The 27852-nt window shown below is 37.6% G+C and overlaps 1 protein-coding gene across 1 annotated transcript; it reads left to right on the top strand.

Annotated features, from left to right (window-relative positions):
* The first annotated feature begins 668 nt into the window (after positions 1 to 668).
* On the top strand, positions 669 to 27703 carry snrkb (SNF related kinase b). Its single transcript, XM_023296429.3, has 5 exons — positions 669 to 875; positions 2772 to 3074; positions 5553 to 5947; positions 21189 to 21330; positions 23044 to 27703. The coding sequence occupies exons 2-5, from the start codon at positions 2839 to 2841 to the stop codon at positions 23939 to 23941; spliced, it is 1671 nt and encodes a 556-aa protein (XP_023152197.2). The 5' UTR covers positions 669 to 875; positions 2772 to 2838; the 3' UTR covers positions 23942 to 27703.
* Positions 27704 to 27852: the final 149 nt, after the last annotated feature.

Here is a 27852-nt window from a genome sequence, read left to right as displayed (position 1 = left end):
ATGTTCTGTTCTATGTTCTGTGTTCTATGTTCCATACTCACTTTCATGTTCTATGTTCCATGTTCTGTTCCATGTAACATGTTCTGTTTCATATTCTATGTTTCATGTTCTGTGGTGAAAGTTCTATGTTCCGTGTTACAGTCTATGTTCCATTTCTATGTTCCATGTTCTATGTTCTAAGTTCCATGCTCTAAGTTCCATGTTATATGTTTCACATTCTATGTTTTATGTACCATGTTCTGTGTTTCATGTTTATTATACTATGTTCTGTGTTCTGTGTCTCATATTCTGTGTTCTGTGTTCCATGTTCTGTGTGCCATGTTCCATATTCAGTGTTCTAGGTACCATGTTTATTGTTCCATGTTCTATGACTATGGGACATGTTCTGTTCCATGTTTATTGTTCCGTGTTCTATGTCCCATGTCCATCGTTTCATGTTCTATGTCTCATGTTCTATGTCCTATGTTCTATGTTCCATGTTCCTCGCTGAAGTTCTCGGAATGAAACTCTTCTTCTTCTACTTCTTCTTCTTCTTCTTATATAATTTCTTCCACTCAGTTATTTTCCTCTCTGGGCTGCGCGCGGCCGCTGGCTGCCGATGACGCGCCGCGGGAGCGAATCGGAATGCATTGACGTCAGAGGGAGGCCGGACGCACGCGCTGGTTGCACGTGCACGAGAATGTTCCTCCGCTTCTCAGTCGGTGAGGAGGGCAGCGGGCGCGCGGGCACACAGACAGACCGACTGCCGAGCAGCTCGAGACTCCGGTAACATGGAGCGGAGAGGAGCCGCTTCCTGCGTCTGACGCCGCGGCCGTGCAGTGACCGGAGGACCGCCGCCGCCACCGGAGCCGCTCCGGTTCTCCGCTCTGATGATGGTGAGTGTCTGTTTTCTGTGTTCAGCGGCTCCGGCTCTGTCCGGAAACGTTCGGAGGCGTTCGGAGGTGTTCGGAGGTGTCGAGCAGCAGCAGCATGACTAGTATGAGCAAACTCGGGACTGCAGCTGTGGACCTGATACCGGTAGTAGCAGGTGGTTAGCTCGGACTGGCCCGGTCCGGTGGCCCGGTCCGGTGGCCCGGTCCGGTGGCCCGGTCCGGTGGCCCGGTCCGGTGGCCCGGTCCGGTGGCCCAGACAGGCTGCTGTGTGTTTAAGCACAGCTGTGAGCCTGATGGGGCTGTAGGTGGTGAAGTGTTGACATGTTGATGGTGAACAGGATGAAGTGTCGTTTGATGAGACCGTTTCGCTCTGAGTGCAGCCTGAAGGCTCCCCGGGGCTTCTGATTTCAGATGACTGCAACATTTGTTGTTGGAAAGTCTTCGAATGAACACAAACCAACCAGGGAGAGACACAAACTATCTGCAAAGAGACGCAAAATGACTACCACGGTGCACAAACGACTACAAAGAGGCATTGCAAAGACTACAAAAACATGCAGAACAACCCAGGAAAGACAAATTATCCAAAAGATGTTCAGAGTGGTAGCGAAAGAATGTCACGACAATACAAAGGTACACAAAACAATTACGAAGACCGAGAACAGCCACAGAAACTCAACACAACCAAAAGGAGATTCAAAATAGCCACTAAGAGACAAAAAAACCCACAAAGAGACACAAAATGACTACAGAGAGACACAAAATAACCAGAAAAAGAGAAAACAACCACAGAAATACAAAACAACTACAAAGAGACGCAAAACAACCACAAATAGATTCGAAACAACCTTAAAAAGATGCAAAGTGACCACAAAGAGATGCAAAACAACCTCAAAGAGGCTAAAAATAACAACTACTAGACACAAGACAACTACAAGAGACGCAAAACAACCACAAAGAGACACAAAATGACCACAAAGAGACACAAAACAACCTCAGAGGCTAAAATTAGCAACCAATAGACACAAAACAACTACAAAAAAGACACAAAACAACTAGAAAGAGACACAAAAGAACCACAAAGAGACACAAAACAACATCAAAGAAGCTAAAATTAACAACTAATAGACACAAAACAACTACAAAATAGACACAAAACAACCACAGAGACACAAACAATAACAACTAATAGAGACAAAACAACCACAAAAAACAAAACAACTACAAAAAGAAAACAACCACAAAGAGACACAAAACAACCACAAAGAGACTAAAAATAACAATAGACACAAAACAACAACAAATAGAGAAAGCAATCACAAAAAGACTCAACAATGACAAAGAGACACAAACCAACCACTTCCACAGATTTCTAACCCTAACAATCACAAAGGCACTGAAACTAACGAGCAATAGAAAAACAACCATTGATGCTCATATTAGTGGTAAAATTGTGTGTCAGCTCTACACAAAGTGTGCGTTTCGATGTTGTGCTGCAGCTTCTCGCTGACCTGAACCGTTTCCTGCTAGATAAACTAATAAATCAGAGCAGCGGTGGGGGATAATGAGGACGGCGATGGCGTCTGAACTCGTCACCCTGGGGAGGCGTTTGGGCGGTGACATCATCGGGCCTAATGCCACCTTCTGACCCTCTTAACCGAACCGGGTGACGCACGCCCCCACGTGCACGCCCCCACACATACAGCACGGCGTCCGGTTACCGTATTGATCCGACGTGCCATTTGCGCTGTTATCCGAGACTCTGGAGCGTTTCTCCCTCCAGAAGCTGAGCGTGTTCCGCCTCTTTCTGGGTTAAATCATGTGTGGCATCGCTCTATTTCTGGGCCGGCGCCTGGAGGGACGGCGGCTCACTGTGCTGTTGTTTCTTTGTGCTGCCAGGCGACGTCCCAGCACTGAGGACACCTTCCGCCTCCAGCTGCCGTCCCGCCTCTTTGTTTCCAACATCATGGACTCCTCCGGGGATCTGACCTGGACCCAGGACGGACACCTGGAGCCCCGGAGCAGCCCGGGTCGCTCGGACCTCAGCGGACTCTACCACCTGGGTCGGACGCTGGGCAGGGGCCACTTCGCCGTGGTTAAACTGGCCCGACACGTCAACACGGGGCAACTGGTGGCCGTCAAGATGATCGACAAGACCAAGCTGGACGTGATGGCCACGAGTCACCTCCTACAGGAAGTGAGGTAGGAAATGACAACTAGAGATTAGGGTCATTCCACAACTGGAGGACTTTGGGGCTAAACCTTCTCTTTTACAGTTTTCTGCTCCATATTCATCAAAACTAGGTACTAAACTATCAAAGGCTTGATTGGCTCAGCTTACACATCAATGGTAGCATTTTTATTCTGTGTTTTATGTGTTGTTTGCTAACCCTACTCTAATCACAGTAACGGGGGCGGGGATAAGAGAAAAACTGCATTTTAGGGGGAACTCCAGACTTATCTGGTATGTTTAAAAAATGTTTTTAAATATTCTTTTCTCCCAGTGTTTTTTTTCAGATTTGGTCTAAGGACAAGTACATTTACAAAACAACTGCATGTTTTAGTATTTTGTAAACAGATTATTTGAAACTTGATGGGTGGGATGTAAACTGTCCTCCCATTCTGGAATGACCCGTTAACATTCGAAAGACTGAAAAACAAAGCAGCTGTTTTTTTGTAGGTCAGAATTAATGGGATTTGAAGCACTGATTTTAGACCGTTTGATCCATTTGAGCAACAAAAGAAGCACAAGCAGCTTCTGGGTGCTCCTGTTTCATTTTCACTCACTGTGGGCTCATTTTTCACTGGAATATAAAGTCCTGCACCTCTGTGGAAACAGAAAAACCATGAAGAAGAAGAGAGAATTCCTATACAAATAATAAGAATACTTAATAATGCCATAAAAAAAGAAGTAAAGTTACATTTGTTGGATTCATGTCCATGTCCACATGTGTTACTAATACTATAAATAAAATTGTTAGCTCTAAATATATATTTTTTATTAGTTTTTAAATAATTGACTGTTGGTCACATCTGAGTCATTCATGGACTCACGATTTGGCCAAGGAGAGCAAATTTTTTTGTTTTTTACGGATGCTGTTTAGTGCAAACGCTTTCTTTGTTGAGAACTTTTAAATGAGACAAAGTGATTTTTGATTAAATATCATAATTTAAAGCTTAGATTTGCATTAGTTTTCTGACCTAATGGCACTTCTGGTTCTGATAAATGGCCTAAATATCTGAAAAAAAATAAAATAAAATTGCATTTCATTGATTATTCATTTTACAAAAAATGGAAAAGAAAGTGGAATCAACATTTTTGTAGAAGTTCAGCGAGGTTTAGAGAGGACGAGGAGACAGACAGAGAGACACACTGGAGACTCAGATGATTTAGGTTACAAGTAAGTTTTACTGAGAAGTGACACTGACAGAGCAGCAGTGCATGAAGGCAATGACAGCATCAGTGCAACACTTTTCCAAGTGCCTGCAGCTGTTACTAAAGCTAAAAGGAAAAGTTAAATGCTGACTCTACATACTGCAAATATTTTTTTGTTTTACATTTTTTAATTTGATTCTATACTCGTCTTCTGTCTGCTCTGTGGAAACACTGCCTGCAGTTCAGCTGAAATCTCTGAATTTTTGTCACATCATTATTAGTTACTGCTGAGTCACTGATGGCTTCCTGGTTGCAGAGAGGAGCTCAGAATTTTTTGTTTTTTGCAGAATTTGAATAGAGTGAAAAGTTTATTTTTGGCATTTTTTTAAAAATTGGAGACACGTAGAATTAAGTGATTTTGACAGAATATTACATTTTTAAGCCTAGATTTGTTTGATTAGTTTCCTGATTTAGCTAATTTTTGTCAATGAATGAAATAAAAACCGACTAACTGAAAATAAATATATGTAGAATAAAGTGTTTGTTTGAATTGAACAATTTTAAGCTTGGACTTGATTAATTTTCTTGACTAAACCTCACATCTCACATAATTAATTCAGCTACAGTCAGAAAGTTGAAAATCCAACACATTTTTTAGTTTTTGTAGTTTCCGGTTTTAAGGAAAAAAATTACATAGTATAAATCTGAAATAAATAAATGAAAAAATAGTTGTATTTAAATTTTATTTATTTCATGGAAATAAATATGTATAGATGTAAGTGTTTTTTACTTTATTTAACAATTTTAGGCTTGGATTAATTAGTTCAGGTACAGTCAGAAAGGTACAGTCAACAATTTTTTTTAGTTTTTGTAGTTTCGGGTTTTAAGAAAAGATAAAAGCAATTTCATAAATAGTGTAGAAATGTAATAAAAAATGAGTTGCATTTAAATTTGATTTATTTTATGAAACTATATAAATGTAGAAATAAATGTTGATTTGAATTTAACAATTTTAGGCTTGGATTAATTTTCTTGACTAAACCTCACATCACACAGAAATAGTTCAGGAAAAGTCAGAAAGTTGAAAATCCAACAAATTTTTCAGTTTTTACAGTTTCTAGCTCTGATAAATGGTGTCATTTTCGCTATTTTTCAAAAACAATAACTTGTCTTTTGAACTCGTTGGCAGGTTTTGGGTTAGAAGAGTTGCACCACTGGATGCAGCCTTATTGAAGATGTTATTAAAAACTGAAGTCCTCCCTGTATTGTCTGGTAATGATTAATAAGTGTACTATTAATTTCAGGTGCATGCGGCTGGTGCAGCATCCCAACGTGGTGCGGCTCTACGAGGTCATCGACACGCCGACCACCCTCTACCTGGTGATGGAGCTGGCCGAGGGCGGCGACCTCTACGACTACATCCTGCGCCACGAGGGCGGCGTCGCCGAGGGCACCGCCAAGCGCCACTTCGCCCAGATCGTTCGCGCCGTCTCGTACTGCCACCGGCTCCACGTGGTGCACCGCGACCTGAAGCCCGAGAACGTGGTGTTCTTCCCCCAGCAGGGCGCCGTGAAGCTCACGGACTTCGGCTTCAGCAACTTGTTCCAGCCGGGGACGATGCTCGCCACCAGCTGTGGGTCGCTGGCGTATTCGGCTCCAGAGATTCTGCTGGGAGAAGAGTATGATGCTCCAGCTGTGGGTGAGAACCAGAAACCTCTTTTTATTTTACATCCAGGGCTGTTGAAACTGAAATGTTGGTTTGTATCTGGGAGTCATGGCTAGGTGTTGCAGGTTCTTAAGGGCTGATGTTGATGCTGGTTATTGGTCAGCAAGAACGACTGATAAACAATCATTTGAACTGATATACATTAAATGTCTAGCAGCATTTGACACAACCAGGAAATTAGCTTCTCTCACAGTGGCTAACAGCTATGCTAACGGCTAGCAGCTATGCTAACGACTGGCAGCTAAGTTACAAGGCAGCCACAGATTACCTTGAAACAGAGTCTGGGAAACAATAATTAATAAAGCTTTAAGATATAGACCTTTTTGAACTAACAGTTGATAAAATATCAAAAAAATGGTGGCAAATGTCTTGTTTTGTCCACAGCAGCTCAAAGATACTCAGTTTACTGTCACAGAGGAAGAAAGAAACCAGAAAATATTCACGTTTAGGAAGCCAGAATCTGAGAACACAGAGTTTTTTCCACCATTTAATCGAAAATAATTTAATAGTTGAGTACTAACCCATTAATCAATTAATCATTACAGCTCTATTATTAGATTAGATCTTACAACAGAGTTTGTTGTGGAATTTTAAATGTGCAAATTTCCATTTTTTCCATTTAATGTTGGCTTTCGGAGTTTGTTTATTTATATTTATTGCATGGCTTTCAACCGTGCACTAAATTTCATATAAATTTCATAAAAAGTCTCAGATCAGGGTTTATTTAGCTGCTGTTCTGGAGTTTTCTACCACTGAATTGTGTAAAAATGTGCAAAAATATGCAAATTTTCATTTTCTCAGACCACTTTCAGGACTTTTAATGCATGTTGGGTTTCAGAGTTTGACCCTGAATCTCATGTCAGGGTCCATTTAGTAGCTGCTCTGGAGCTTTCTACCATGAATCATAACCTCATTAGAGCTCATATGTGGTGTTTTACATGTGCAAATTTGCATTTTTAGTAGTTCATGTTGGGTTTCAGAGTTTGTTTTTTGATCTTTATTCTAGAGTTTTCTACCGAGGACTTGCAAATGTGCAAATTTCATATAAATTTAGTTTACATTTCGTGACGACAGTCTCACTTCAGGGTTTATTTAGTTTCTCTTTTGGAGCTTTTTACCGGGAATTTATATATGTTTTTTTCTCTGTAATTTCAGGACATTTTTCTTTATTTTAGATAAAGCAGCTGATAAAACTACGTCACTTCAGGGTTTATTTAATAGCAAACAAAGCACAACGTAAGATGGCAAACATCCCACTAGTGGATCTATAACTGCACGTGCTACAAAATCCCCCAAAAAAGAGCCTTTAATACGGGTTAAAGTCATACATTTATGAAGGAAAAATATATATTTAAGTGTCCAGAATTCCAAATCCATTTACAAAACTGCTTTAACTGATCAAAAATATTACAAAACAAACACACACAAGAAATTATCACACTGGAAAAATGAAATGAAAATTAAAAAAAAAGAGAAAATAACAGCAAATATCTGTACTTTTAAATGCACTAAAACAGTCTAATTTTGCAGATTTTTCATGTGGACTTCATTTATTATATTCTTTTGATGGATAATAGACCCAAAAATGCAACTTAACTAGTATTTAATGCGCTAAAGCGTTGCTGGTTAAAAGAATATAGCAGAGGAAATACTGCTAGTAATTAAAAATATATATAAAATAATCCCCAGAAAATAGCCTTTAATGCAGGTTATTTTTATGAAGGAAAAATATCTATATTACAGTGCAGATACACATTTTTAAGTTTCAAAGTAGATAAAAACTGCTTTTACTGATCAAAAATATTCCAAAACAAACACACACAATAAATTATCACACTGGACTGAGTTCCATAATAGAAAAAAAGGTTTAAAAAAAGGTGAAAATAGCAGCAAATATCTGTAAAATAATACTTTTACAGTAAAACAGTCTGATTTTGCACATTGTGAAAGAAGAAATTAGTGCCGATTTTTCATGTGGACATCATTTATTATGTTCTTTTGATGGATAATAGACCCAAAAATGCAACTTCACTAGTATTTAATATGCTAAAGCATTGCTGGTTAAAATAATATACAAGAAGAAATAATAATAATGAGCTGCTGTTCTGGAGCTTTCTGTCGAAAAAACTAACAAAATTCTCTGATTCCGGCTTCATAAATGTGAATGTTTTGTGGTTTCTTTGCTCCTTTGTGACAGAAAACTGAATATCTTTGGGTTGTGGACAAAACAAGACAGTTTTTCTGCAGCAAAAACTAAACAAATGGAGCTGCTGACGTGAGCAGCGGTCCAGATTCCAAGTGTGTTTGCACGTGTTTGACCCTGTGCAGGTGTTTCTGTGTATGTGCTGCTATATTTATATGCTAGTATGTGTTAGCCTCCGTGTCTATGTATGGATCAGTGTGTGTGTCTGCATGTCGGCTCAGGATTAATGTGTGTATCTGGGTCAGTCCCAGTCGGTCATGAGCCAAGCGCTCACGTTCTGCAGTGGAACCAAACGCTGCATAGCGGAGCGTTAGCGTAGCAGGAGGAGCATCAGCCGTAGTGGAGAGGTTTGCTGTGATGTTAGATCAGACGGACGAGGGATTTGTCAGCAGCCGTCTGCTGCAGGACGTCGCTGGTCTTAGCGGCTCAGCTGGACGAGAGGCCGGATTTTGGCTGCAGTTTGGGCACAATTTATTCTGGCGGCTACGAATGAATCTGCACCGAATACAAATGAAACCGCAGTTAGTTTCTGCCGATTTATGTCCGCAGAGCTGCAAACCATTAATCAGTTACAAGATTAGAGGATCGGTTTGAGTCATTTTTGAGGAAGACAATCAGAATTCTCTGATTGCAGCTTCTTAGATGATGAATAAATAAATAAATAAATCCCGTAATGAAAGGATGAACCTCTGTGAAAAATGGTGAAATACTGTAAAATTAAAAAAACTGTAGAAAGAAAAGTGAAAATGTCGACGAATATCTGCAAAATATTTGTCTTTTTAGCTGATTTAAATACAGTAAAACCGTGTAATTTTACAATCACTCATTGTGAAACACATTATTGACAGCTTTGGTCTGTTTTTTTTGTTTTGTTTGTTTTTTTAACAGTATTTCTTTAATTTTGCTAGATATTATGTGTCATTTAATAAAGCAGGACAAATATCTTAATACACAAACTTTTGATTATTATGAAACAACAAATTGCTGCATGTAAAGCAACAGATTTTTGATGTAGATATTATGTATAGTTTTTAAAAAAATATATAAATTTAATTTTTCTGTGATTGTATTATGTTACTCAGCAAAACAGGAAAAATCTAATGTAATTGTAAATAAGTAAAATAATTTAGATTACACCAAAAAAAATGCAAAAATGTCACTAAAAGATGCAAAAAGTCAGAAAATGATGCAAAACGTCAAAAAAGATGCAAAAATGTCACTTAAAGATGCAAAAATGACACAAAAAGATGCCAAAATGTCAGTAAAAGATGATGCGAGATATTACTCTAAAATAATGATCTTATTAGATATTTGAATTCAGTAGAAACTGTAATTTTATGGTCCAACACTGTAGTAGGACAAATTACCAAACAGACATTTTTGATGTAGATATTTTAGGCATGTTTTTATGATCAATATGTAAAACAGGAGAAATTTCTAAAATAACAGTAAATCTTTATATATGTGTGTGTGTGTGTGTGTGTTTTAACAGTTTTTAACTACATACATACATATATATATGTATGTATGTATGTAGCTAAAAACTGTTAAAACATGTATTTCTTCCAGTGTGTGATTATTTTCTGCTTTCCTTCCTCCTCTATGACAGTAAACTGAATATTTTTGGGGTTGTGCTTTTTGGGAAACAGATTCCTGGTTGACAGTTTTCATGATTTTCTGACCAAACAACTAATGGAATAATTGAAAAATAATCCGCGGGTTAATAAATAATGAAAATAAACATTATTGTAGTGCTAAAACATGACCTCCAAATGGGTCAAAACAACTAAAAGTGTCCTTGAAGAAGCTGAAGATGCTGAAGTTTGCGTTGACTTTTGATGATCTGGAGTTTTTCTGCTTCACGTGCACGAAGACTTGTAGCGATGAAGAAACACATGCAGCCAGAAGGTCAGCACAAGTTGCATTAGTTCCTTTATTTTTAGTTCCTGTTTCTAAAAGCGTCCATTTAAATCCATTTATGTATTTATTATTTTATTAGCTCCCTACTGAAGTGCACTGTTATGTTGAACTCCGCCTGTGGACGTTGTGATCGTACCGTCGCCTCGCTAACGCTCTGATCCATTTATGGACGTGTGAGTTATAATCCTGCAGAAGAAGAAGAGACTGACCCTCAGCGATCTCAGATTAGCTGAAGGTGACTCATAAAGCCTTTATTAATTCACCGCCACCGCCTCGCTGCCTGTCCGCGTTGTGTTCGAGGACACGGTGCGTTTGAGGACCGTCATGTGATGCGGAGGAGAGACGGGAAAGTCCACGGGGCCTCCAGCCTCCTCACAAAGATAAACACTGTCTGCGCTTATGTAACATCTGCACGCATGTGTGAGAACGCCGTGTTTGGATTCACACATGAGAAAATGTCAGGAAGGTCGTCGCCCTGCCGACGATAAAATCTGCCACACATTCTAGTCTACATGAGCAAGTTGTGGAGAACAAACCTAAACACGACTAAAGAAAGTGTCAGATGAGATGACAGGAAGGGCTGGACTGAAGCAACTTCTGCTTTTCACAGTTTATTCTGAGTGGCTGCACATTTAAACTCAAGGTTCAAGGGTTCAGAGTTGCTTTATTTGTACCTGTGGGTAGATTTGTTTTGTAGAAAAAAATGATTACACTTGGCATTCCATTACAAAACAAACCTCGAACCTGAGTGACAAGACAAAAAAATGCTCAGTGTTCCGCTGTTCACCAATATAGCAGCAAGGATAAGCAAAAGATAAGATGAATTAAACAAGATAAATAAAAATAAAACACAATGAAAAACCTGAGGGGAATAAAAGCAATCTCTAGGATAAAAAACAAACATAAAATTTAAAAGTCACAATTATGAATAAAGCTAAGAAATAAGAGAAATAGAATAAAATAAAGTGCAATGTAACTGTTTCTTATTGAGCTCAGTGATGGAGACAGGAACAAATCTGTTTTTATAACACTTTGACCTGCACCTTGGGACTAAAAACCTCCGTCCAGAGGGAAGAAGCCGAAACTCACCCCGTAGAGGACGGGAGTCATGATTAAGGACTGATGAAGTCGTCCTCTGTACCTGTTTAGTGTTCAGGGAGGCTGGACAAGACTGTGACTCACCAATCAGGCGACTGGACCATCTCAGTACAGGAGGTCCTCGGTTTACGACGTCCTCGACCTACAGCGTTACGTTGGAACTGGTTATGTGGAGCTAGTTGACAAGCGGAGCGGATGAATATATCGTCACGCGGCACTATAAGACGGCTTTGTTTACGTTCTCTGTTTGTATGCCACCTTGGATTGTTGCCCTTCATTATGGCTCCCAAGCGTCAGTCGGACTCTTCAACAGAACTCAGATGCAAGTCGACCCCCTGTGTTTGGTTCAGTGAGTTTTCTTCCATATCAGAGGTCTGACTGAACCATGTCACTGAGCAAAAAGATAAAACGGAGTCAAGACTGTTCGGTCGATATAGAAATGTGCCAGTTTTCTGAGGCGGTGAAGGCGCTGATGGCCCTTTCTGCAGACAGACTTGTAGTTTTCCTCAAAGTTCAGTTTTTCATCAGTTATGGTCCCAAGGTATTTATTCATGTGATTACACTTACTCTATGTTCTGACCTTTAATTAAAGTCACTCCATGAATGTCTTATTGTTTTCTAAAATCAATAACCGTATCTTTTGTTTTAGATCTGTTCAGTCACAACGAGCCGTAATTAGCATCATGACGTCTGGAAAGATTCACTCAAGTGTGTTAACTTTGTCAAATAACAGCGATGTGTGGCGACAGAAACATCAATCCAAGGCTTTGATTCAGCCCTAAACACCCAGCAGCCCTGATACAAGCTGAATAAAACGTCTGCTGTGGTGTTTTATGAAGCTTTGCTGTTTTAATTCAGATTTGACAAACTTTACACCATTTGAAAGCACTAAAACTCACAATTCAAATATTGCACATGTCTAATATTGTGTAAAAATTCATTCAGTTTAAGCCATTTAAAGATAACTTGCACTTAATTTTTGCTTAATATTAGTATTAATATTAGTAGTAAGTGGTGCTTCTAAATGTCATTTTAGCTACTAACTAAAGATCCTGCTGGAAAAGTCTTTTCAGTGCAGAATAAATGAATAAAATATGATGGAAGAAACAGCTGCTCTTTAATACCAATAAAACATTTTTAATGGTGTAATGTGAATATAAAGTTTGATTTCGAATAAGAAGCAGCGAATGGAAAACCCCCTGTTAAACATCTTATTTTAGATCAAGGAAGAAACCGTCTTTGTGTTTTTTTATATCAACCTGAAGGCTGCAGGACTGTTTTTATCGCCACATACTGGAAGTTAAACAGCGCCGCCAACAAAACAAAACCTCTTAGCAACAAAATCCAAAACAGACGCGTCGCTATGGGGGAACGTTGTGCAACTCTGAGGATAAAAGTCATTCTGGGCACAGCTTGTCCTGATGTGTAAAGAGACTCTAAAGACGCTTAAAATGGACAATTTCATGGTAGTGCTCCAAATATTTGCTTTTAGAAGCACTTTTGGCTGCTTTGTTTCACCCCTGAACATCCAAAAGGCTGGAATACAGGCTGAATAAAACTGTTTTATGGCACCTTAACCTGTTTTAAATTACAATTTGACAAATTCTCCAATGAAAAAAATTGGCAAAAATAAACGGTTCGCTCTAACTGAATTCTGTAAAAAACTAAAAATTCTGAACTTCTCTCTGCAACCAAGAAGCCATGAGTGACTCAGCAGTAACTAACAATGACGTGACAAAAATTCAGAGATTTCAGCTGAACTGCAGGCAGTGTTTCCACAGAGCTGATAGGAGACGAGTATAGAATCAAATTTAACAATGTAAAAAAAATAGACTATCTGCAGTATGTAGAGTCAGTATTTGACTTTTTTAGCTTTAGTAACACCTGCAGGCACTTGGTAAAATATTGTACTGATGCTGTCATTGCTGCATGTACTGCTGCTCTGTTGGTGTCACTTCTTCTGATATCAGTAAAGGGTGTGCAGTGTTGTCCATGTTGATTCCAGCTTTCTTTTTCATGCTTTGTAAACTAAATCGTCAAAATAATTCTCTTTTTTTTTGGTGATTTCTGTCGTCATACCTGTGTCAAACTGCTCAGAGGAGATTTTTAAATCTTATCTCTTTCTATTCATGGTTGTTCTCTTTCCATAGAGGTGCAGGATTTTATATTATGGTGAAAATGAACCCACAGTGAGTTAAGATGTGTCAGGAACAAACAACTCGTGGCTCTGAGGGCTAAAAAGCTAATGAACAGCATTTGAAAATAAACTTCATTACAGTATCTTAAGCAGATTAGATACAGAAGGATTCAGAAATGTGATTTTTTTATTTATTTTTAGTTGAGAACACGTCTAAACACTGCAGTCCATTCACATCCTCCCTGCTCCCATGTGTGATGAAACATTCGGCCATTGTCCCGCATTATTCTCATGATGGTCCAAACAACAGCCCTCAGTTCCCACCGTACAATGTCCTCCCACGTGCACGCTCACGGGCACGCTCTCCACAGACGGCGTTATGCAACCGGGGAGTGTTCTTTTCTCTGCTCGCTGGGGAATATCGCACATTCTCACCACGCGCCGGTGGCCTGCCGGCAGCACAAACAAACTCCAGATGTAGCAGCAGAGTGGAGAGACGGCGATGGAGGAAGCTGCAGGAGCAGAGCCAACGTTCGGGGAGCGAGTACGTCTCTAAAAGGTCGACACAGCAGACACTCCGAGTTCAGGCGGAAAAACATGCAGCCCTCTTATTTCTGCCCACGTTTGGAAGCGGTGAACGGAGCCCTCGGGGTTGTAGCGCATCACACGAACCAATTATGAAGCCACAACTGCAAATCTCATTATTCTGATTCGATTATCAGCTCTGATGTAAGAATCCCGATGAGACGAGACGGCAATGAGGAGATGTAGATGTTCTGTGCTTGCAGAGGTTTTGTTTTAACGGCGACTTTAGGCTGAAACAGTGTGAGAAATGTTAGTAACCCTCTGAACTCTCAGCACTTTGTTTGTTTGCTCCTGTTCAAGATTCAAGATTCAAGACCTTTATTTGTCACCGACACAATTATACATAGTACAATGCACAGTGAAATACATTGTGTGAATAAAAACACAAGAAATATGCATATATATATATATATATATATATATATATATATATATATATATATATATATATATATGTATATGTATATGTATATATATATATATATATATATATATATATATATATATATATATATATATATATATACATATACATATACATATACATATATATATATATATATATATATGCATATGTATATGTATATATATATATATATATATATATATATATATATATATATATATATATATATATACATATACATATACATATATATATATATATATATATATATACAGAAAAATGCAAAATTAATATATAAATCAAAGGGAAATAGTGCAAATAATATGTATACAAGGTGAAAGTGAATGGATGTAAAGCGACGTACATCTGAGGGTAGATATGACACAATAAAGATCTATTCAGGAGAAAACAACCTGGATAAATGGTGCAGGACCGACCGCATCTACTGTAGATATTTTACTATTTACTATTTTTAATCTGTTTCTGTACTCGTCTCCTGTCTGCTCTGTGGAAACACTGCCTGCAGTTCAGCTTTTTTCACATAATTCCTAGTTGCAGCTGAGTAACTGATGGCTTCTCGTTCTTTGAATTTGGTTTTTAGTTTTGTTAAGAGTTTAGTATTGGCTTTTTTTTTTTTTAAAGTGGAGACACGTAGAATAAAGTGATTTTAATTAAGTAAAACACTTTCAAGCTTTTATTTGGTAAAGTGTCCTGATGGAGCTGAATTCTCTCTGAATTTTTGTCACATGACTGTATAATGAAGAATAGTTTTTCAGTTGTGTGAAGGAGTTCAGAATTTTTTTAAAATTATTTTTTACAGAATCCAGTTAGTGAAAACTGCTATCCCTGAATTTTTATCACGATTGTTTATCAGTTGCTTCAAGGAGCTCAGAATTTTTAGTTTTTTGCAGAATCTGGTTAGAGTAAAGAGTTAATTTTTGACGATTTTTCTTCTTCTTTTTTTTATGGGCGACATGTAGAATAAAGTGATTTTAATGAAATATCACAGTTTTAAGCTTAGATTTGGTGAAGTTTCCTGATTTAGCTGAATTTTATGTCACGATTGTTTAATGAATAATGGTTTTTCAGTTGTGTGAAGGAGTTCAGAATTTTTTACTTTTTGGCGAATCTAATTAGTGAAAACACTTCATTTTGGGCAATTTTTTAAGTGAGGCATGTGGAGTGTGAAGAGGTTTTGATGAAATATAAAGATTTTAAGCTTAAGTTTTTGTTTAAACTGAAGTCGTTAGGTGTAATGACCACTGGTAAGTTAAAAGATGGATGATTTTTTTTGTCTTGAGGCAGTTTCCAGCTCTGATAAATGGTGTTATTTTAGTGTTTTTGTTAAAACTTTCACTGCGTTATAAAGTTCTGTGCAACCAAGACTAGGAAAGAGAATTAAAAACCATCTTCTGTTCCGTATGACACATGAATCATAAAATAGAAAGTTGAATTTTTTTATTATTTAATTCACAAAGAATAAACAATAAAACTGGAACCTGGAATTAACATTATTCAAAGCCTCCGCAGGTGTTGCTAATACTGGGAAAGAAATGCTGACTCTACATACTAAAGATGTTTTGCTGCCCACATTTTCTAGACTTATCTTACTTTACATGTTTTATGTAAACATGACCTGCAGTTCAGCCAAAAGGTCTTTCAGTTTTTCTCACCTGAGTGTCAGTTACAGCTGAGTCACTCAAAGCTTCCTGGTTGCACAGACAATCATAGAATTTTTTGTTTTTCACAGAATCTGTTTAGTGCAAACGATTTATTTTTGGCAAATTTTTAACAGAAACGTAGGGAAAAAAGTAATTTTGATGAAATAACCTGAAATTTGGTTATTTTTTTTATGGAACTAGAAGAAGAGAGAACTCTCAAATGTGCAATAGGACACAATTATAATGCCATATATCATAAAAAAAAGAAAAAATGAAGTTACATTTCTTTGATTATTTTGTGCCTGCAGGTGTTACCAACAATGGAAAATAAATTAGTGGCTCTACAAACCATAGATATTTTACTATTTCCATTTTTAATCGGTTTCTATACTTGTTTTCTCTCTGCTCTGTGAAAACACTGCCTGCAATTCAGCTGAAAACAAAGAATTTTTGTCATGTCATTCCTAATTACAGCTGAGTCACTCAAAGCTTCTTGGTTGTGCAGAGGATCATAGAATGTTTTGTTTTTTGCAGAATCTTTTTCGAGAAACTATTGATTTCGGTGATTTTTTATTTTTTTAAAAATTGGAGACATGTAGAATAAAGTGATTTTGATGAAATATCACAGTTTTAAGCTTAGATTTAGCTGAGTTTCATTATAGAGCTGCAGATTATTAGTTCAGGGATGGTTAGAAAGTTCAAAGTCAAACAATTCTTCTTGTTTTTACGGCTTCTATCTCTGATAAATGCTGTATTTTGTTTTTTAAACGATAACTCACCTTTGAAACCCAGCATCAGGCTTCTGGGTTCACAGAGTTCATGTCACTGTGGAATTTAATGAAGCTGCAGATAAACCAGATCTCTGCAAGGCAATAATTGACCTGCATTCTGAAAGCTGGTGGATATTTTACTCATATAAGTGCTGTTTAAAATAATGTAAAGTATTCAGGAAGTTCACTGCATTGTGCTGCATTCCAGCCTTATCTGATGCTACGTGCATAAATTCTCTGAAACAGGATGTTGATGTCAATGGTTTCTAAAAGCAGAGAATGTCAAGGTTCTTGTAACAGGATTTCCACTTTGTCTTAGATAATAAACGTCAGAACGATGAGTTATGCTCGGTCTGTTCTCATAAATGAACTGAAACAGGTCAAAGGGAGCAAAACTGTCCACTGAGACGTTTCTGTGAGTTCAGCTTTCTAACGAGCTGATGTTTAGTTTGTGTAACGTTTAAATGTTTGACATGTTAGAATGCTAATATTTGCTCATTAGCACTAAACACAAAGTCTGTTTTATGTGCATAAATACAGATCATTACATTCCCAACATTTCCCTGACGCACGAAGTTACATAATCTTTTAACCTTTTGAACCCCAAATCCCACTGGCAGGTTTAAAAAGCATGTTATATGTCTAAAAATCACTACAATTACAGCATTTATTGGGGCCAGAAACTGTAAAAACACAAAAAATCCTCCAATTTTCACCTTACCAGCAGTTATTGCACAAAGAAACACAGATTTATTAGGTTTTTTACAGATCTGTTTAGTGCAAACAGTTAATTTTGCTAAATTTTTCAAATGTAGAACAAATTGGTTTAGATGAAATGTCGCTATTTGAAGCTTAGATTTGGTGAATTTTCCCAACTGAACTGTACATCACACAGGATTAGTTCAGGGACTGTCGGAAAGCTGGAAATCTACCAAATATTCTGTTTTTACACTTTCTAGCTCTGCTAAATGGTGTAATTTTGGTGATTTTTTATTTATTTTTTTTTTTAACACTGGCAGGCTTCAGAGTTAATGCCTTTCATCTGCCTGCAGTTCAGCCCAGTTTAATAGATTTTTATATGTATATGTATTTTTTATTTTTTTTGTAATTATTTTATTATGAATATTTCCCATGACTGTTAGTCACAGCTGAGTCAGTAATGATTGACCGGTTGCACAAAGAAACACAGATTTTTAATTATTTAATTTTATTTTTGCAGAATCTGTTGAGTGCAAACAGTGTATTTGTGGCGAATTTTTAACTGAAATATGTAGAACAAAGCATTATTAATTAAATACCACAATTTTAAGCTTAGATTTAGTCATTTTTCCCAACAGAGTGATACTTCACATGGGATTAGTTCATGGTTACACAGTTGCACAAAGAAACACAGATTTTTTTGTTTTTTACAGAATCTGTTTAGTGCAAACGGTTAATTTGGGGTAATTTTTAAAATGTAGAACAAGTTTGTTTTAACGAAATGTCACGATTTTAACCCTAGACTTGGTGAATTTCCCCAACAGAACTGTAAATCACACAGGATTAGTATAGACACTGTCAGAAAGGTTAAAATCTGACAAATATTTTGTTTTTACAGTTTCAAGCTCTGGTAAATGGTGTATTTTGGTGATTTTTTTAAACAGATAACATGCATTTTAAACTTAACAGAAAGATTTGTGTAAGAGGGTGATTTGTGTCCAAACTTAAAGGGAATTCAAGGAATTTAGTTGCATAAAATTGGAAAATTCAAAGAGAAAAACTCAAAAAGATCACAGTAAATGGTGCAATTTTGGTGATTTTATTAAAAAGATAAGATGCTTTTCAAACAGGTTGCAGGTTTAAGAGGTAATAACTCTTTAAATGTGTTTTCTGAAGGATTGAGTATCGTAAAACTGGACATAAAACAAGTAGAAACAACTAGAATAAATGCAGTATCAGCAGACGCAGCGTGTTGTTGCTGCTCATATTTAGTCTGTGGGTTTAAACACATAACGTGCTCCGATTATTCCCAGTGTTTCTGGAGAAACAGAAGCAATAAGATCTTTGTGAGACGCATCACAACAGGCCCAGTGTTTGTTGTGGCCTCCGGCTCTGGTTCAGGCTGTTCTCGGCCCTTTTCTCGGAGCTTCGGATGGGGGAGGACGGGGGAGACGGAGGGGAAGGAAAGGGAGTGGACGGGAAAAGAACACGGAGTCAGCACCGTCGGTCAGAAGCAGGAAGTCTGACTTTGAGTCACACTTTATTCTGTGTACAAACCGGACGTCCAGCTGTCGGTCGTAAACTTTTTTCTGAGTTTTTCACGTCATTGAGGAACAAATTAATGAAGAACCGAGTGGGATCAACGGATATCCAGTTATAAACATCAATATTCAGCATTTCTATGATAACTGGGGCCATTATTAGGCATTTCTGAGATGGTTGAGCCTCATAATTCTGCATAATTTACAGTAATCTGCATTCTTACATTTTTTCAGGGTCATTATTCTGCTTCTTTAATCTGCTTTTTGCATTTTACACAGTGTCTATAAACGCACAAAACATTCAGTCATTTGGAACTGAACAGTATAGTATTTTAGTTTATGATCAAAACCACAAAAGTCAGACACAAAAACAACACAAAATATTATGAAAATGAGATGCAAAATGACAAGAAATGAGACAAGCAACATAAGTCAGGCAAAAAAACAAGACCAAATATTACAAAAATGAGCCACAAAATGACAAAAACGTGAGACAAACAACAAAAGTCAGACAAAAAACAAAAACAAGACAAAATATTACAAAAATGAGATGCAAAACGACAAAAACGTGAGACAAGCAACAAAAGTCACACAATGAAAAGCGAAAAGCAACAAAAACTACAAAATATTACAAAAACAAGACACAAAATAACAAAAGCAAGAAACAAAACGACAAAAAATGAGACAAATGAAGCACGTGAGACAAAAAAGGAAAGACGAAATGACAAAAATGAGAAACAAAATGGCAAAAACAAATCAGACAACAAAAGTCAATAAACAACAAAAACAAGACAAAGTATTACAAAAATGAGACACAAATTGACAAAAGCGAGAAACAAAAAGACAAAAAAATTAGACAAACATGAGATGACAAACATGACATGAGACAAAGCCAGAACGACAAAAATGAGAATCAAAACGACAAAAACATGGGACAAATGACAAGTCAGACAAAAAAAGACAAAAACTACAAAAACAAGACCAAATATTACAAAAATGAGACAAAATGACAAAAACGTGAGACAAACAACAAAAGTCACACAATGAAAAGCGAAAAGCAACAAAAACAAGACAAAATATTACAAAAACGTGAGACAAACAACAAAAGTCACACAATGAAAAGCGAAAAGCAACAAAAACAAGACAAAATATTACAAAAACGAGACACAAAATGACAAAAGCAAGAAACAAAACGACAAAAAATGAGACAAATGACGCGTGAGACAAAAAAGGAAACACGAAACGACAAAAATGACAAACAAAATGGCAAAAACATGAGACAAGCAACAAATCAGACAACAAAAGTCAAACAACAAAAGCAAGACAAAGTATTACAAAAATGAGACACAAATTGACAAAAGTGAGAAACAAAAACAGAAAAAATAGACAAACGACGTGAGACAAAATAAAGACAGAACGACAAAAATGAGAATCAAAATGACAAAAACATGGGACAAATGACAAGTCAGACAAAAAAAGACAAAAACAAGACAAAATATTACAAAAATGAGACAAAAAATGACAAAAGCAAGAAACAAAATGACAAAAAATGAGACAAGCAACAAGTCAAAATGAACAAAAACAAGACAAACCATTATAAGAATGAGACAAAAAAATGACAAAAAGTGAGACTAAACAAAACAAAGAGAAAAAATTGACAAAAAAGTTACAAGGCGACAAAAAAATGGACAAACGACAAAAAATGACAAAAGCGTGAAACAAAATAACAAAAACGAAACACAAAACAGTGAACACAAAATGACAAAGCGAGACAAAAATGAGACGTAAAATGATAAAAACGTGGGACAAATGACAAAAGTCAGACAAAAAAAACCAAAAATAAGACAAAATATTACAAAAATGAGCCACAAAACAACAAAATGCATGAACAATCTAGTATTTTACTTTATAATCAAAACAACTTTTCATGGTCTAGAAATTATTTTAAATGTATAGTTTTACTAATTTACAATTTTCAGTTAATATCTTCTCTGTAATTTTCACACTTTACAAAGTCAGGCCAGCTTGGACCCTCTGGAGGGCCGGTTTTGGCCCTCGGGCCGCATGTTTGACACCCCTGGTCTAAAGCATGTGAGATGAAGCGTCTGAACGTGATCAGACAGCAGAGGCTCTGAGGCCTATTTCAGGGCCTGGTTTTCTATTGGAGGCTGATTTGTGGTGTTTTGTGTTCCAGATATCTGGTCTCTGGGGGTGATTCTCTACATGCTGGTGTGTGGAGTTCCTCCCTTCCAGGAAACCAACGACAGCGAGACTCTGGTCATGATCCTGGACTGTCGCTACTCCGTCCCCGAACACGTTTCAGACGACTGCAGGGAGTAAGTACCGACCAGCATCACGCTAGGAAGCCTCCAACAGCAGGAAGAGATTGTAGCATCTTTGCATGATTTATTCCTTGATTCTGAAGTGATTATTTCATTAAACTCTCACAACACCTGGGCATTTTTAAAAATATGATTCAAAGCAGCACGACAGATTCTTTCTGTTTTTAATTCAATTCAATTTTATTTATATAGCGTCAATTATAGGTCAGATTGTCTCAAGACGCTTTACAGAACCCATATGTCTGAACCCCCAGAGCAGCCCTAAGATTTTACACTTTCTTTCTCTGAGAAACGTTTTATTTGAGGACAAACATCTCTTAGAAACCTGCTGGTGTGTTTTTGGGATTCAAGGAGTAAAAGACGTAAATTCTGCTGGATGTTTTCTGATGTTTAGTGAAGTCGGCAGGTCATTCGGAGCTGTTGACCGTAAAAATCATCTCATTAGTGTCAGTGGATAATTTCTGCGTCCTCGTTCTTGCTTTAAATGTGAACAATATCTCTGTCATCAAGTCCTTTTTTCCCTCTCTAATGCAGAAACACATGAGTCCTTGAACCTTAGACCATATTTCAGTAGAAACTTGTCAGTCTCCTCACTTAACCTTCGCTTCAGCGTCCTCGGCTCAGGAGGATAAAACCTGCTGAGGCTGAACGACGACTTGCTCTCAACCTTTCAGGCATCAATTATTAAACAACCCAGTGAGATTTTTTTATGTCCACATATTTTAGTGCTCTGGAACGGAACTTAAAACACGTTGGAGTGGATTCTTTTCAGTGTTACTTTGAGCAAAATGCAGCTGTTCATTGTAATAGACGCTGAAAATTAAAGGTTTAAAATGCACTAAAATACTTCAGATTAACTAAGAGATGTGACCATGAATCTTCCAAATCTGATCACTTACATGAAAACAGTTATTGTTTTGATTACAAGTCTACGTTTAAACATGCAAATGAGGCATTATTTCATTAAAAATGTTGTAATTTGCATAAACGACTAGATACACTGCCTGCAGTTCAGCAGAAAAATGGTAGAATTTTTGTCATTTGACTTCACAAATATGTTCATGGATGGAGGAGTGCAGAATTTTTTGTTTCTTGTGGAATCTGTTTAGAGCAGATGGTTTATTTTCAGCAAATTTTTAAATGCAGCAAGTAGAATAAAGCGATTATAATGAAATGTCATGAATTTGTGCTTAGATTTTTTATTTTTTGTGAATGAATTCTGTAATTTTGGCAATTTTTTGAACCTGTGAAAAGGTTTTTGGAGTACAGAGAGTTAAAAAAATACTAAAACATCCAACAGTATTATTTAGAGGAAAATACACAACTGTCTACTGTAATAGACACTCTGCATCCATGGTTTAAAATGCACTTTAAGCCAAAATACTTCAGATTAACTAAGAGATGTTGCCACAAATCTTCCAAATCTGATTACCAACTTGAAGACAATAATTTTTTTTGATTGCAAGTTTCCTAAAATTTTACATTTATGCACGCAAATGAGGTGTTATGGCTTTAAAAATGTTGAATTTTGTGTAAACGCTCAGAACAGAAATACACAACCTGCAGTTCAGTCGAAAAGTCATAGAATTTTTGTCTCTTTTCACTATTTGTCACAGCCGAGTTACTAATATCTAAATCTTCATAAAGCAGCACAACTTAAATCTCCTCCAATGAAAGAAACCAATAAACGGTCCTTTTGTCTGTCAGTTTGATCTCCAGGATGCTGCAGAAGGATCCGTCCCGTCGGGCCTCTCTGGACGAGATCGAGGCCCATCTCTGGCTGCAGGGGCTGGACGACGCCCTGCTCAGCCCCGAGGCTCCTCCACACTGGCTGTCGGGGGCGCTGTCGCCCAGCTCTCCCCGCTTAGGGCTGCCTGAGTGCGGGGACCTGCTCGTCGCCAGGCCCCCTACCCAGCTGACGTTCCCCGGACCCTGGCAGCCCAGCCTCAGCTTCAGCCTCCATCCGGCTCCGGCTGACGAGCCTCCGATCGCCAAGAACCTGCCGGCTCTGCAGCAGATCTGTGAGGAGGAAGAGGAGGAGGAAGAGGAGGAGGAAGAGGAGGAGGAGGAAGCTAAAGAGGAGGCATTAATGGAGGAGGATAAAGCTGAGATGGAGGTGGATGATGAAGAAGAGGTGATTTCAGATCAGCCGGTGAGTCACGGCGACCAGCCGCTCAGTCAGACTCCTGAGGTTCCTCCGCCGTCGCCTCCTGGTCTGGGGGTCCGGTGCTGTCAGGGGCAGCCGGACCTCCAGCAGGACGACGGACGAGACGAGGAGACGGAGCCCAACAACAACACCAACAAACCGGCTCCTCTCCTCCCCTCGTCCGACTCCCAGCACTCCTCCGTCTCCTCCGGCGGCTCGGAAAAAACGCCCAAAGAGTTGGAGCAGGACGAGCGGCCGGGAGTCCAGAACGACGTCCAGACGGACCGACCCCAGAACCAGGACAGCGCTCCGAGGGCGGAGAAGCGACACAGCATCAAGCTCCGAGAGAGACTCTTCCAGTTCCCGCTGTGCGAGAAAGCTCTGGCCTTCAACATCCCGGCGCACAACAAGCCCAAGATCCTGCCGCTGGCTCAGTACAACTGCTGCCACGTTCTGTAGGAGGAACCCACCGGAGGCCTTTCAGCCGCAGAGAGAAACCTCTCCATGCTGCTGTGTACAGGAGCTCAACCACACATCTGTAGCTTGAACTCTAAACTGGACCTGCAGAGGAAGTGGAGGAAGATGGAGCAGATTTTATTGAATAAGCTAAATTTTGTTTGAAGGTGCCTCTTATGATCAATGATTACTGCAGCACTGAGTAGATCCTTCCAGGTTTTATTATATATAGAAATAAGAATACACTTTAAACTAAAGCCACAGCTAATGATTATTTTCATCCAGTTAGAGACGTCCCCAGATATTAAACGAGTCATTTAATGTTTAATATCTGCAGATTCCTGCATATTTAAACACTTTACAGTACATTAAAGTTATTGAAATTAATTCAGTGTTCATGCATGGCAACTGAACGCCCTCTGATTTACTCAGCACTTTATTTTTTTATCAGAAAGTATTAATATTTGAAGTGGTATCTGTGAAATTTTAGCTTCATATATCCAGTGCTTTTAAAAAAACTGCCCATCAACTCACGTGTTTTTTTTAGAAATTGAAAATTGAGGCTGTTTGAATGACAATGTTTCAGGAACTATTTATAAAAAAGCCAGAATGTTTCTGTTATTTCTCCAATAAGTAAATGAATTCAGTAAGTTTAATATATAATAGTAATTCACTGTTTCTCCAGCCCAGAAAATGAGGCCAAAATCTGAAAAAAAATATGGCCATTATGAAAAAAAAAAAACAAAAAACTTAGTTATGTAAGGAGAACCATTGTAATAGACTATTTACCAGTGCTTTTGTTTTTGTGGTCAATCAGTTATGAAGAATATAACTTTTTTTTTTCATTTTTGTGACCGGGTTTTCCATATTAAGAGGAAAAATGATCCTTTAGATACTCAAGACAGTTGGAAAAACAGCAAAACCGCTACAAAGAAATGCAAAAAGACCACAAATGTGTGCAAAATGACAGAAAAGAGACATAAAACAGCTACAAATCTTTGCAAAATCATTAAAGAGAGATTTAAAACAACTACAAATAGGTGCAAAATGACAGAAAATAGACATAAAACAACTACAAATAGGTGCAAAATGACAGAAAATAGACATAAAACAACGTCCAATAGAGACACAAATAGGAAAAATTACCCCAAAGATATATAAAATAGTTGCAGAATTGCCATATAGCTACAAACAAATGCAAAAGAACTGGCAAAAGCCTCACAATGACCACAATGCAGTGCGAAGACGTGGACAAAACGTTGACAAAGAGATGCTAAACAGTTGCTTATAGACCAAAAATGACCACAAAGAGATAATAGACATAAAATAACTTATTTTTAAATTTAAAACAACCACAGATGCACAAAACTGCTCCAAAAAGAGACTAAATGATGACAAAGACTTGCAGAAATGACCACTAAGAAGCTCACAACAACCACAGGGAGGAAAAATTATCTTTTAATAGTTCCTGAGATATTGTTGCTCGAACAGCCTCAAATTTCAATGTACAAAAAAAACCATCTGAAAGTGGGTCAACGGGCAGTTTTTTAAAAGAATTGTACATTTCTACCTAAAAATCCAAAGATAACTATTAATATCCATCCAGTTTTATGCTGTAAAGTTTGTGAGGGCAGCTGTAAAGAACGTAAACACGTTAAAAAATTGAACAATTCCTTCAGTATGCACAGTTTCCTGCTCAGTTCTAACAGTTAAAAAGTGCTTTTGCCGCATCGGGACGTCCCTACTGCTGATTATTCTCTCAAATATCAACAAAAAACTGAGAAATTCCGATTAAATATCTCAAATAATCAATTTACCACCATTAATGGCAGAAAATTGTTGCTTTTAGACACTTTCCATCAAATGTTTGGCATTTTTAGCTTGAAATTTTAGCCTTTTATATGAATTCAGTAAGTATAATACGTAATTTAACAGTTCACTCTGTTTCTCCAGCCTACAAATTATGGACAGAATATGAAAAAATATGGCCATAATGGAAAAAAATGTAAATAAATTTTAGTTTTACATGGAGAATCATTGGATTAGACTCCTGAAAGTGAGTCAAGGGGCAGTTTTTTAAAGAAACTGTATGTGATATGTCAAGCTAAAAATTCAAAATAACTATTAACATCCATATTTTATGCTGTAAAGCTTGTGAAAGCAGCTCTACGTCAAAAAATTCAACAATTCCTTCAGTATTTACAGTTTCCAACTGTACTTTTATCAAATCAGGACGTCCCTGCTGCTATTTATTATCTCAAATATCATTAAAAAAATGAGAAATTATGATTAAATGTCCCATTTAGTGCGACTAAAACCCCAAAATATTCCATTTACCACCATTAAAGGCAGAAAATTGTCACTTTTAGACACTTTCTCTCGAATATTTGGCATTTTTAGCTTGACATTTTAGCCTTTTATATCAAATATGTTTGCAAAATTGTGCTTGATATATCAAGCTAAAAATTCAAAGATAACTATTAATATCCATATTGTATGCTGTAAAGTTTGTGAGGGCATCTGTACTGAACGTATTTAAGTAGCTCAGAAAGTTGCAAATCCAACGATTCCTTCAATGTTTACAGCTTCTGGCTCAGTTCAATCAGTTGAAAAGTGCTTTTATCTGATTGGAACGTCCCTACTGCTAATAATTCTCTCAAATATCATTCAAAAAACTGAGAAATTACAATTAAATGTCTAGTTTAGTGTGACTAAAACCCCCAAAATATTCAGTTTACCACCATTAAAGGCAGAAAATTGTCACTTTTAGACACTTTCCATCAAACATTTGGCATTTTTGGCTTGAAAAATAATCAAATAGTTGCTTTTTATTCATTTTTCTGGCTCTATTTTGAGACTTTTCTTTGCACAAGCTGCTTCTCACATCAGTTTGAAAGCTCCTATAAGCTCCTATAAAGAAAGACTGTTATATGATCTGATATATGCTCTGATATGAAGCTGTATGATCTAATTTATCCTCGCTAACAGAAGCGGCTTGTCCTAACATACTGTGTGAAACCGACTGGGATGCAGGTCTTCCGTTGTTCTTTTTAATCATGATTCTTTTTTGTGGGGGTTGGATGTGCAGATAAAAAGCTCCTGATTGATTTTTTTTTTAATGATTGTTATTTTTAAAACGTGACAAAGATATTAATTCTCTGCAGAGATGTGTGACTTTGTGCATGTTGTTATTTATCATCAATATACCTCCATGTGTCTTGGACCTGACGGGACGTTAGTTCTTGTGTAAGTAGCCACTGAATGAAACTACTGCAGCTGGAGGCTTCAAACCAGCACTTTTCTGGGGACTGAAGGGGAGATTTAGATCCGAACACAATGACTTGTTATCGGTGTTACTTTATCACATATCGGCTCCGTGTTGTTCTAGATTTTTCCTCTTTTTTTTGGAAGCTCAGACATCAGGTTTTTGTAGAGCGACAAAAGGCCAAAGCTGTACAATAAGCTCCGTCCTCGCCGCTGCTTCCATAAATCGGCTTTTTTTGTTGTTTTTTTGTTTTTTTTTTAACTCGTGACCTGTGATCGTTTCGCTTCCGGTCTGCGTGAGGAGCGACCGTCACGTGAAATCTGATTATCGCTCGCATCTCATCAGCCGTGGAAGCGTAAAATCTTTGCAAAAGGGGATAAAATGGCTTGTTTTGACTGCAGCCCGTCTGTCCGCTGACCTGCATTGTAACTAGGATCACGTCTGTTTGGAGCCATGAACTTATTTTTCTGTATTTATTTATTAAAAATGGATTAAATTGACCGGCTGGATGTGTGTGGCGTGTTTCTTTCATGGCGACACACATTGGGGAGGAAATATCCCCGTCTGGACAAGGCTTAACCTCCAACAGATTTGATGTTTTGTCATCCACGTAAAGGAGACAATGAAGCTTTTCTGTAATAATCAGAGC

Source organism: Amphiprion ocellaris, chromosome 3 (genome assembly GCF_022539595.1).
Source record: "Amphiprion ocellaris isolate individual 3 ecotype Okinawa chromosome 3, ASM2253959v1, whole genome shotgun sequence".
NCBI lineage: Eukaryota > Metazoa > Chordata > Actinopteri > Pomacentridae > Amphiprion > Amphiprion ocellaris.
This window is presented reverse-complemented; position numbering and strand designations above follow the sequence as displayed.

Coding starts and splice junctions, on each gene's coding strand:
- snrkb (XM_023296429.3), top strand. CDS start 2,839: ATGGACTCCTCCGGGGATCTGACCTGGACCCAGGACGGACACCTGGAG. Junction 3,075..5,552: donor CACCTCCTACAGGAAGTGAG/GTAGGAAATGAC, acceptor TATTAATTTCAG/GTGCATGCGGCTGGTGCAGC. Junction 5,948..21,188: donor GTATGATGCTCCAGCTGTGG/GTGAGAACCAGA, acceptor TTTGTGTTCCAG/ATATCTGGTCTCTGGGGGTG.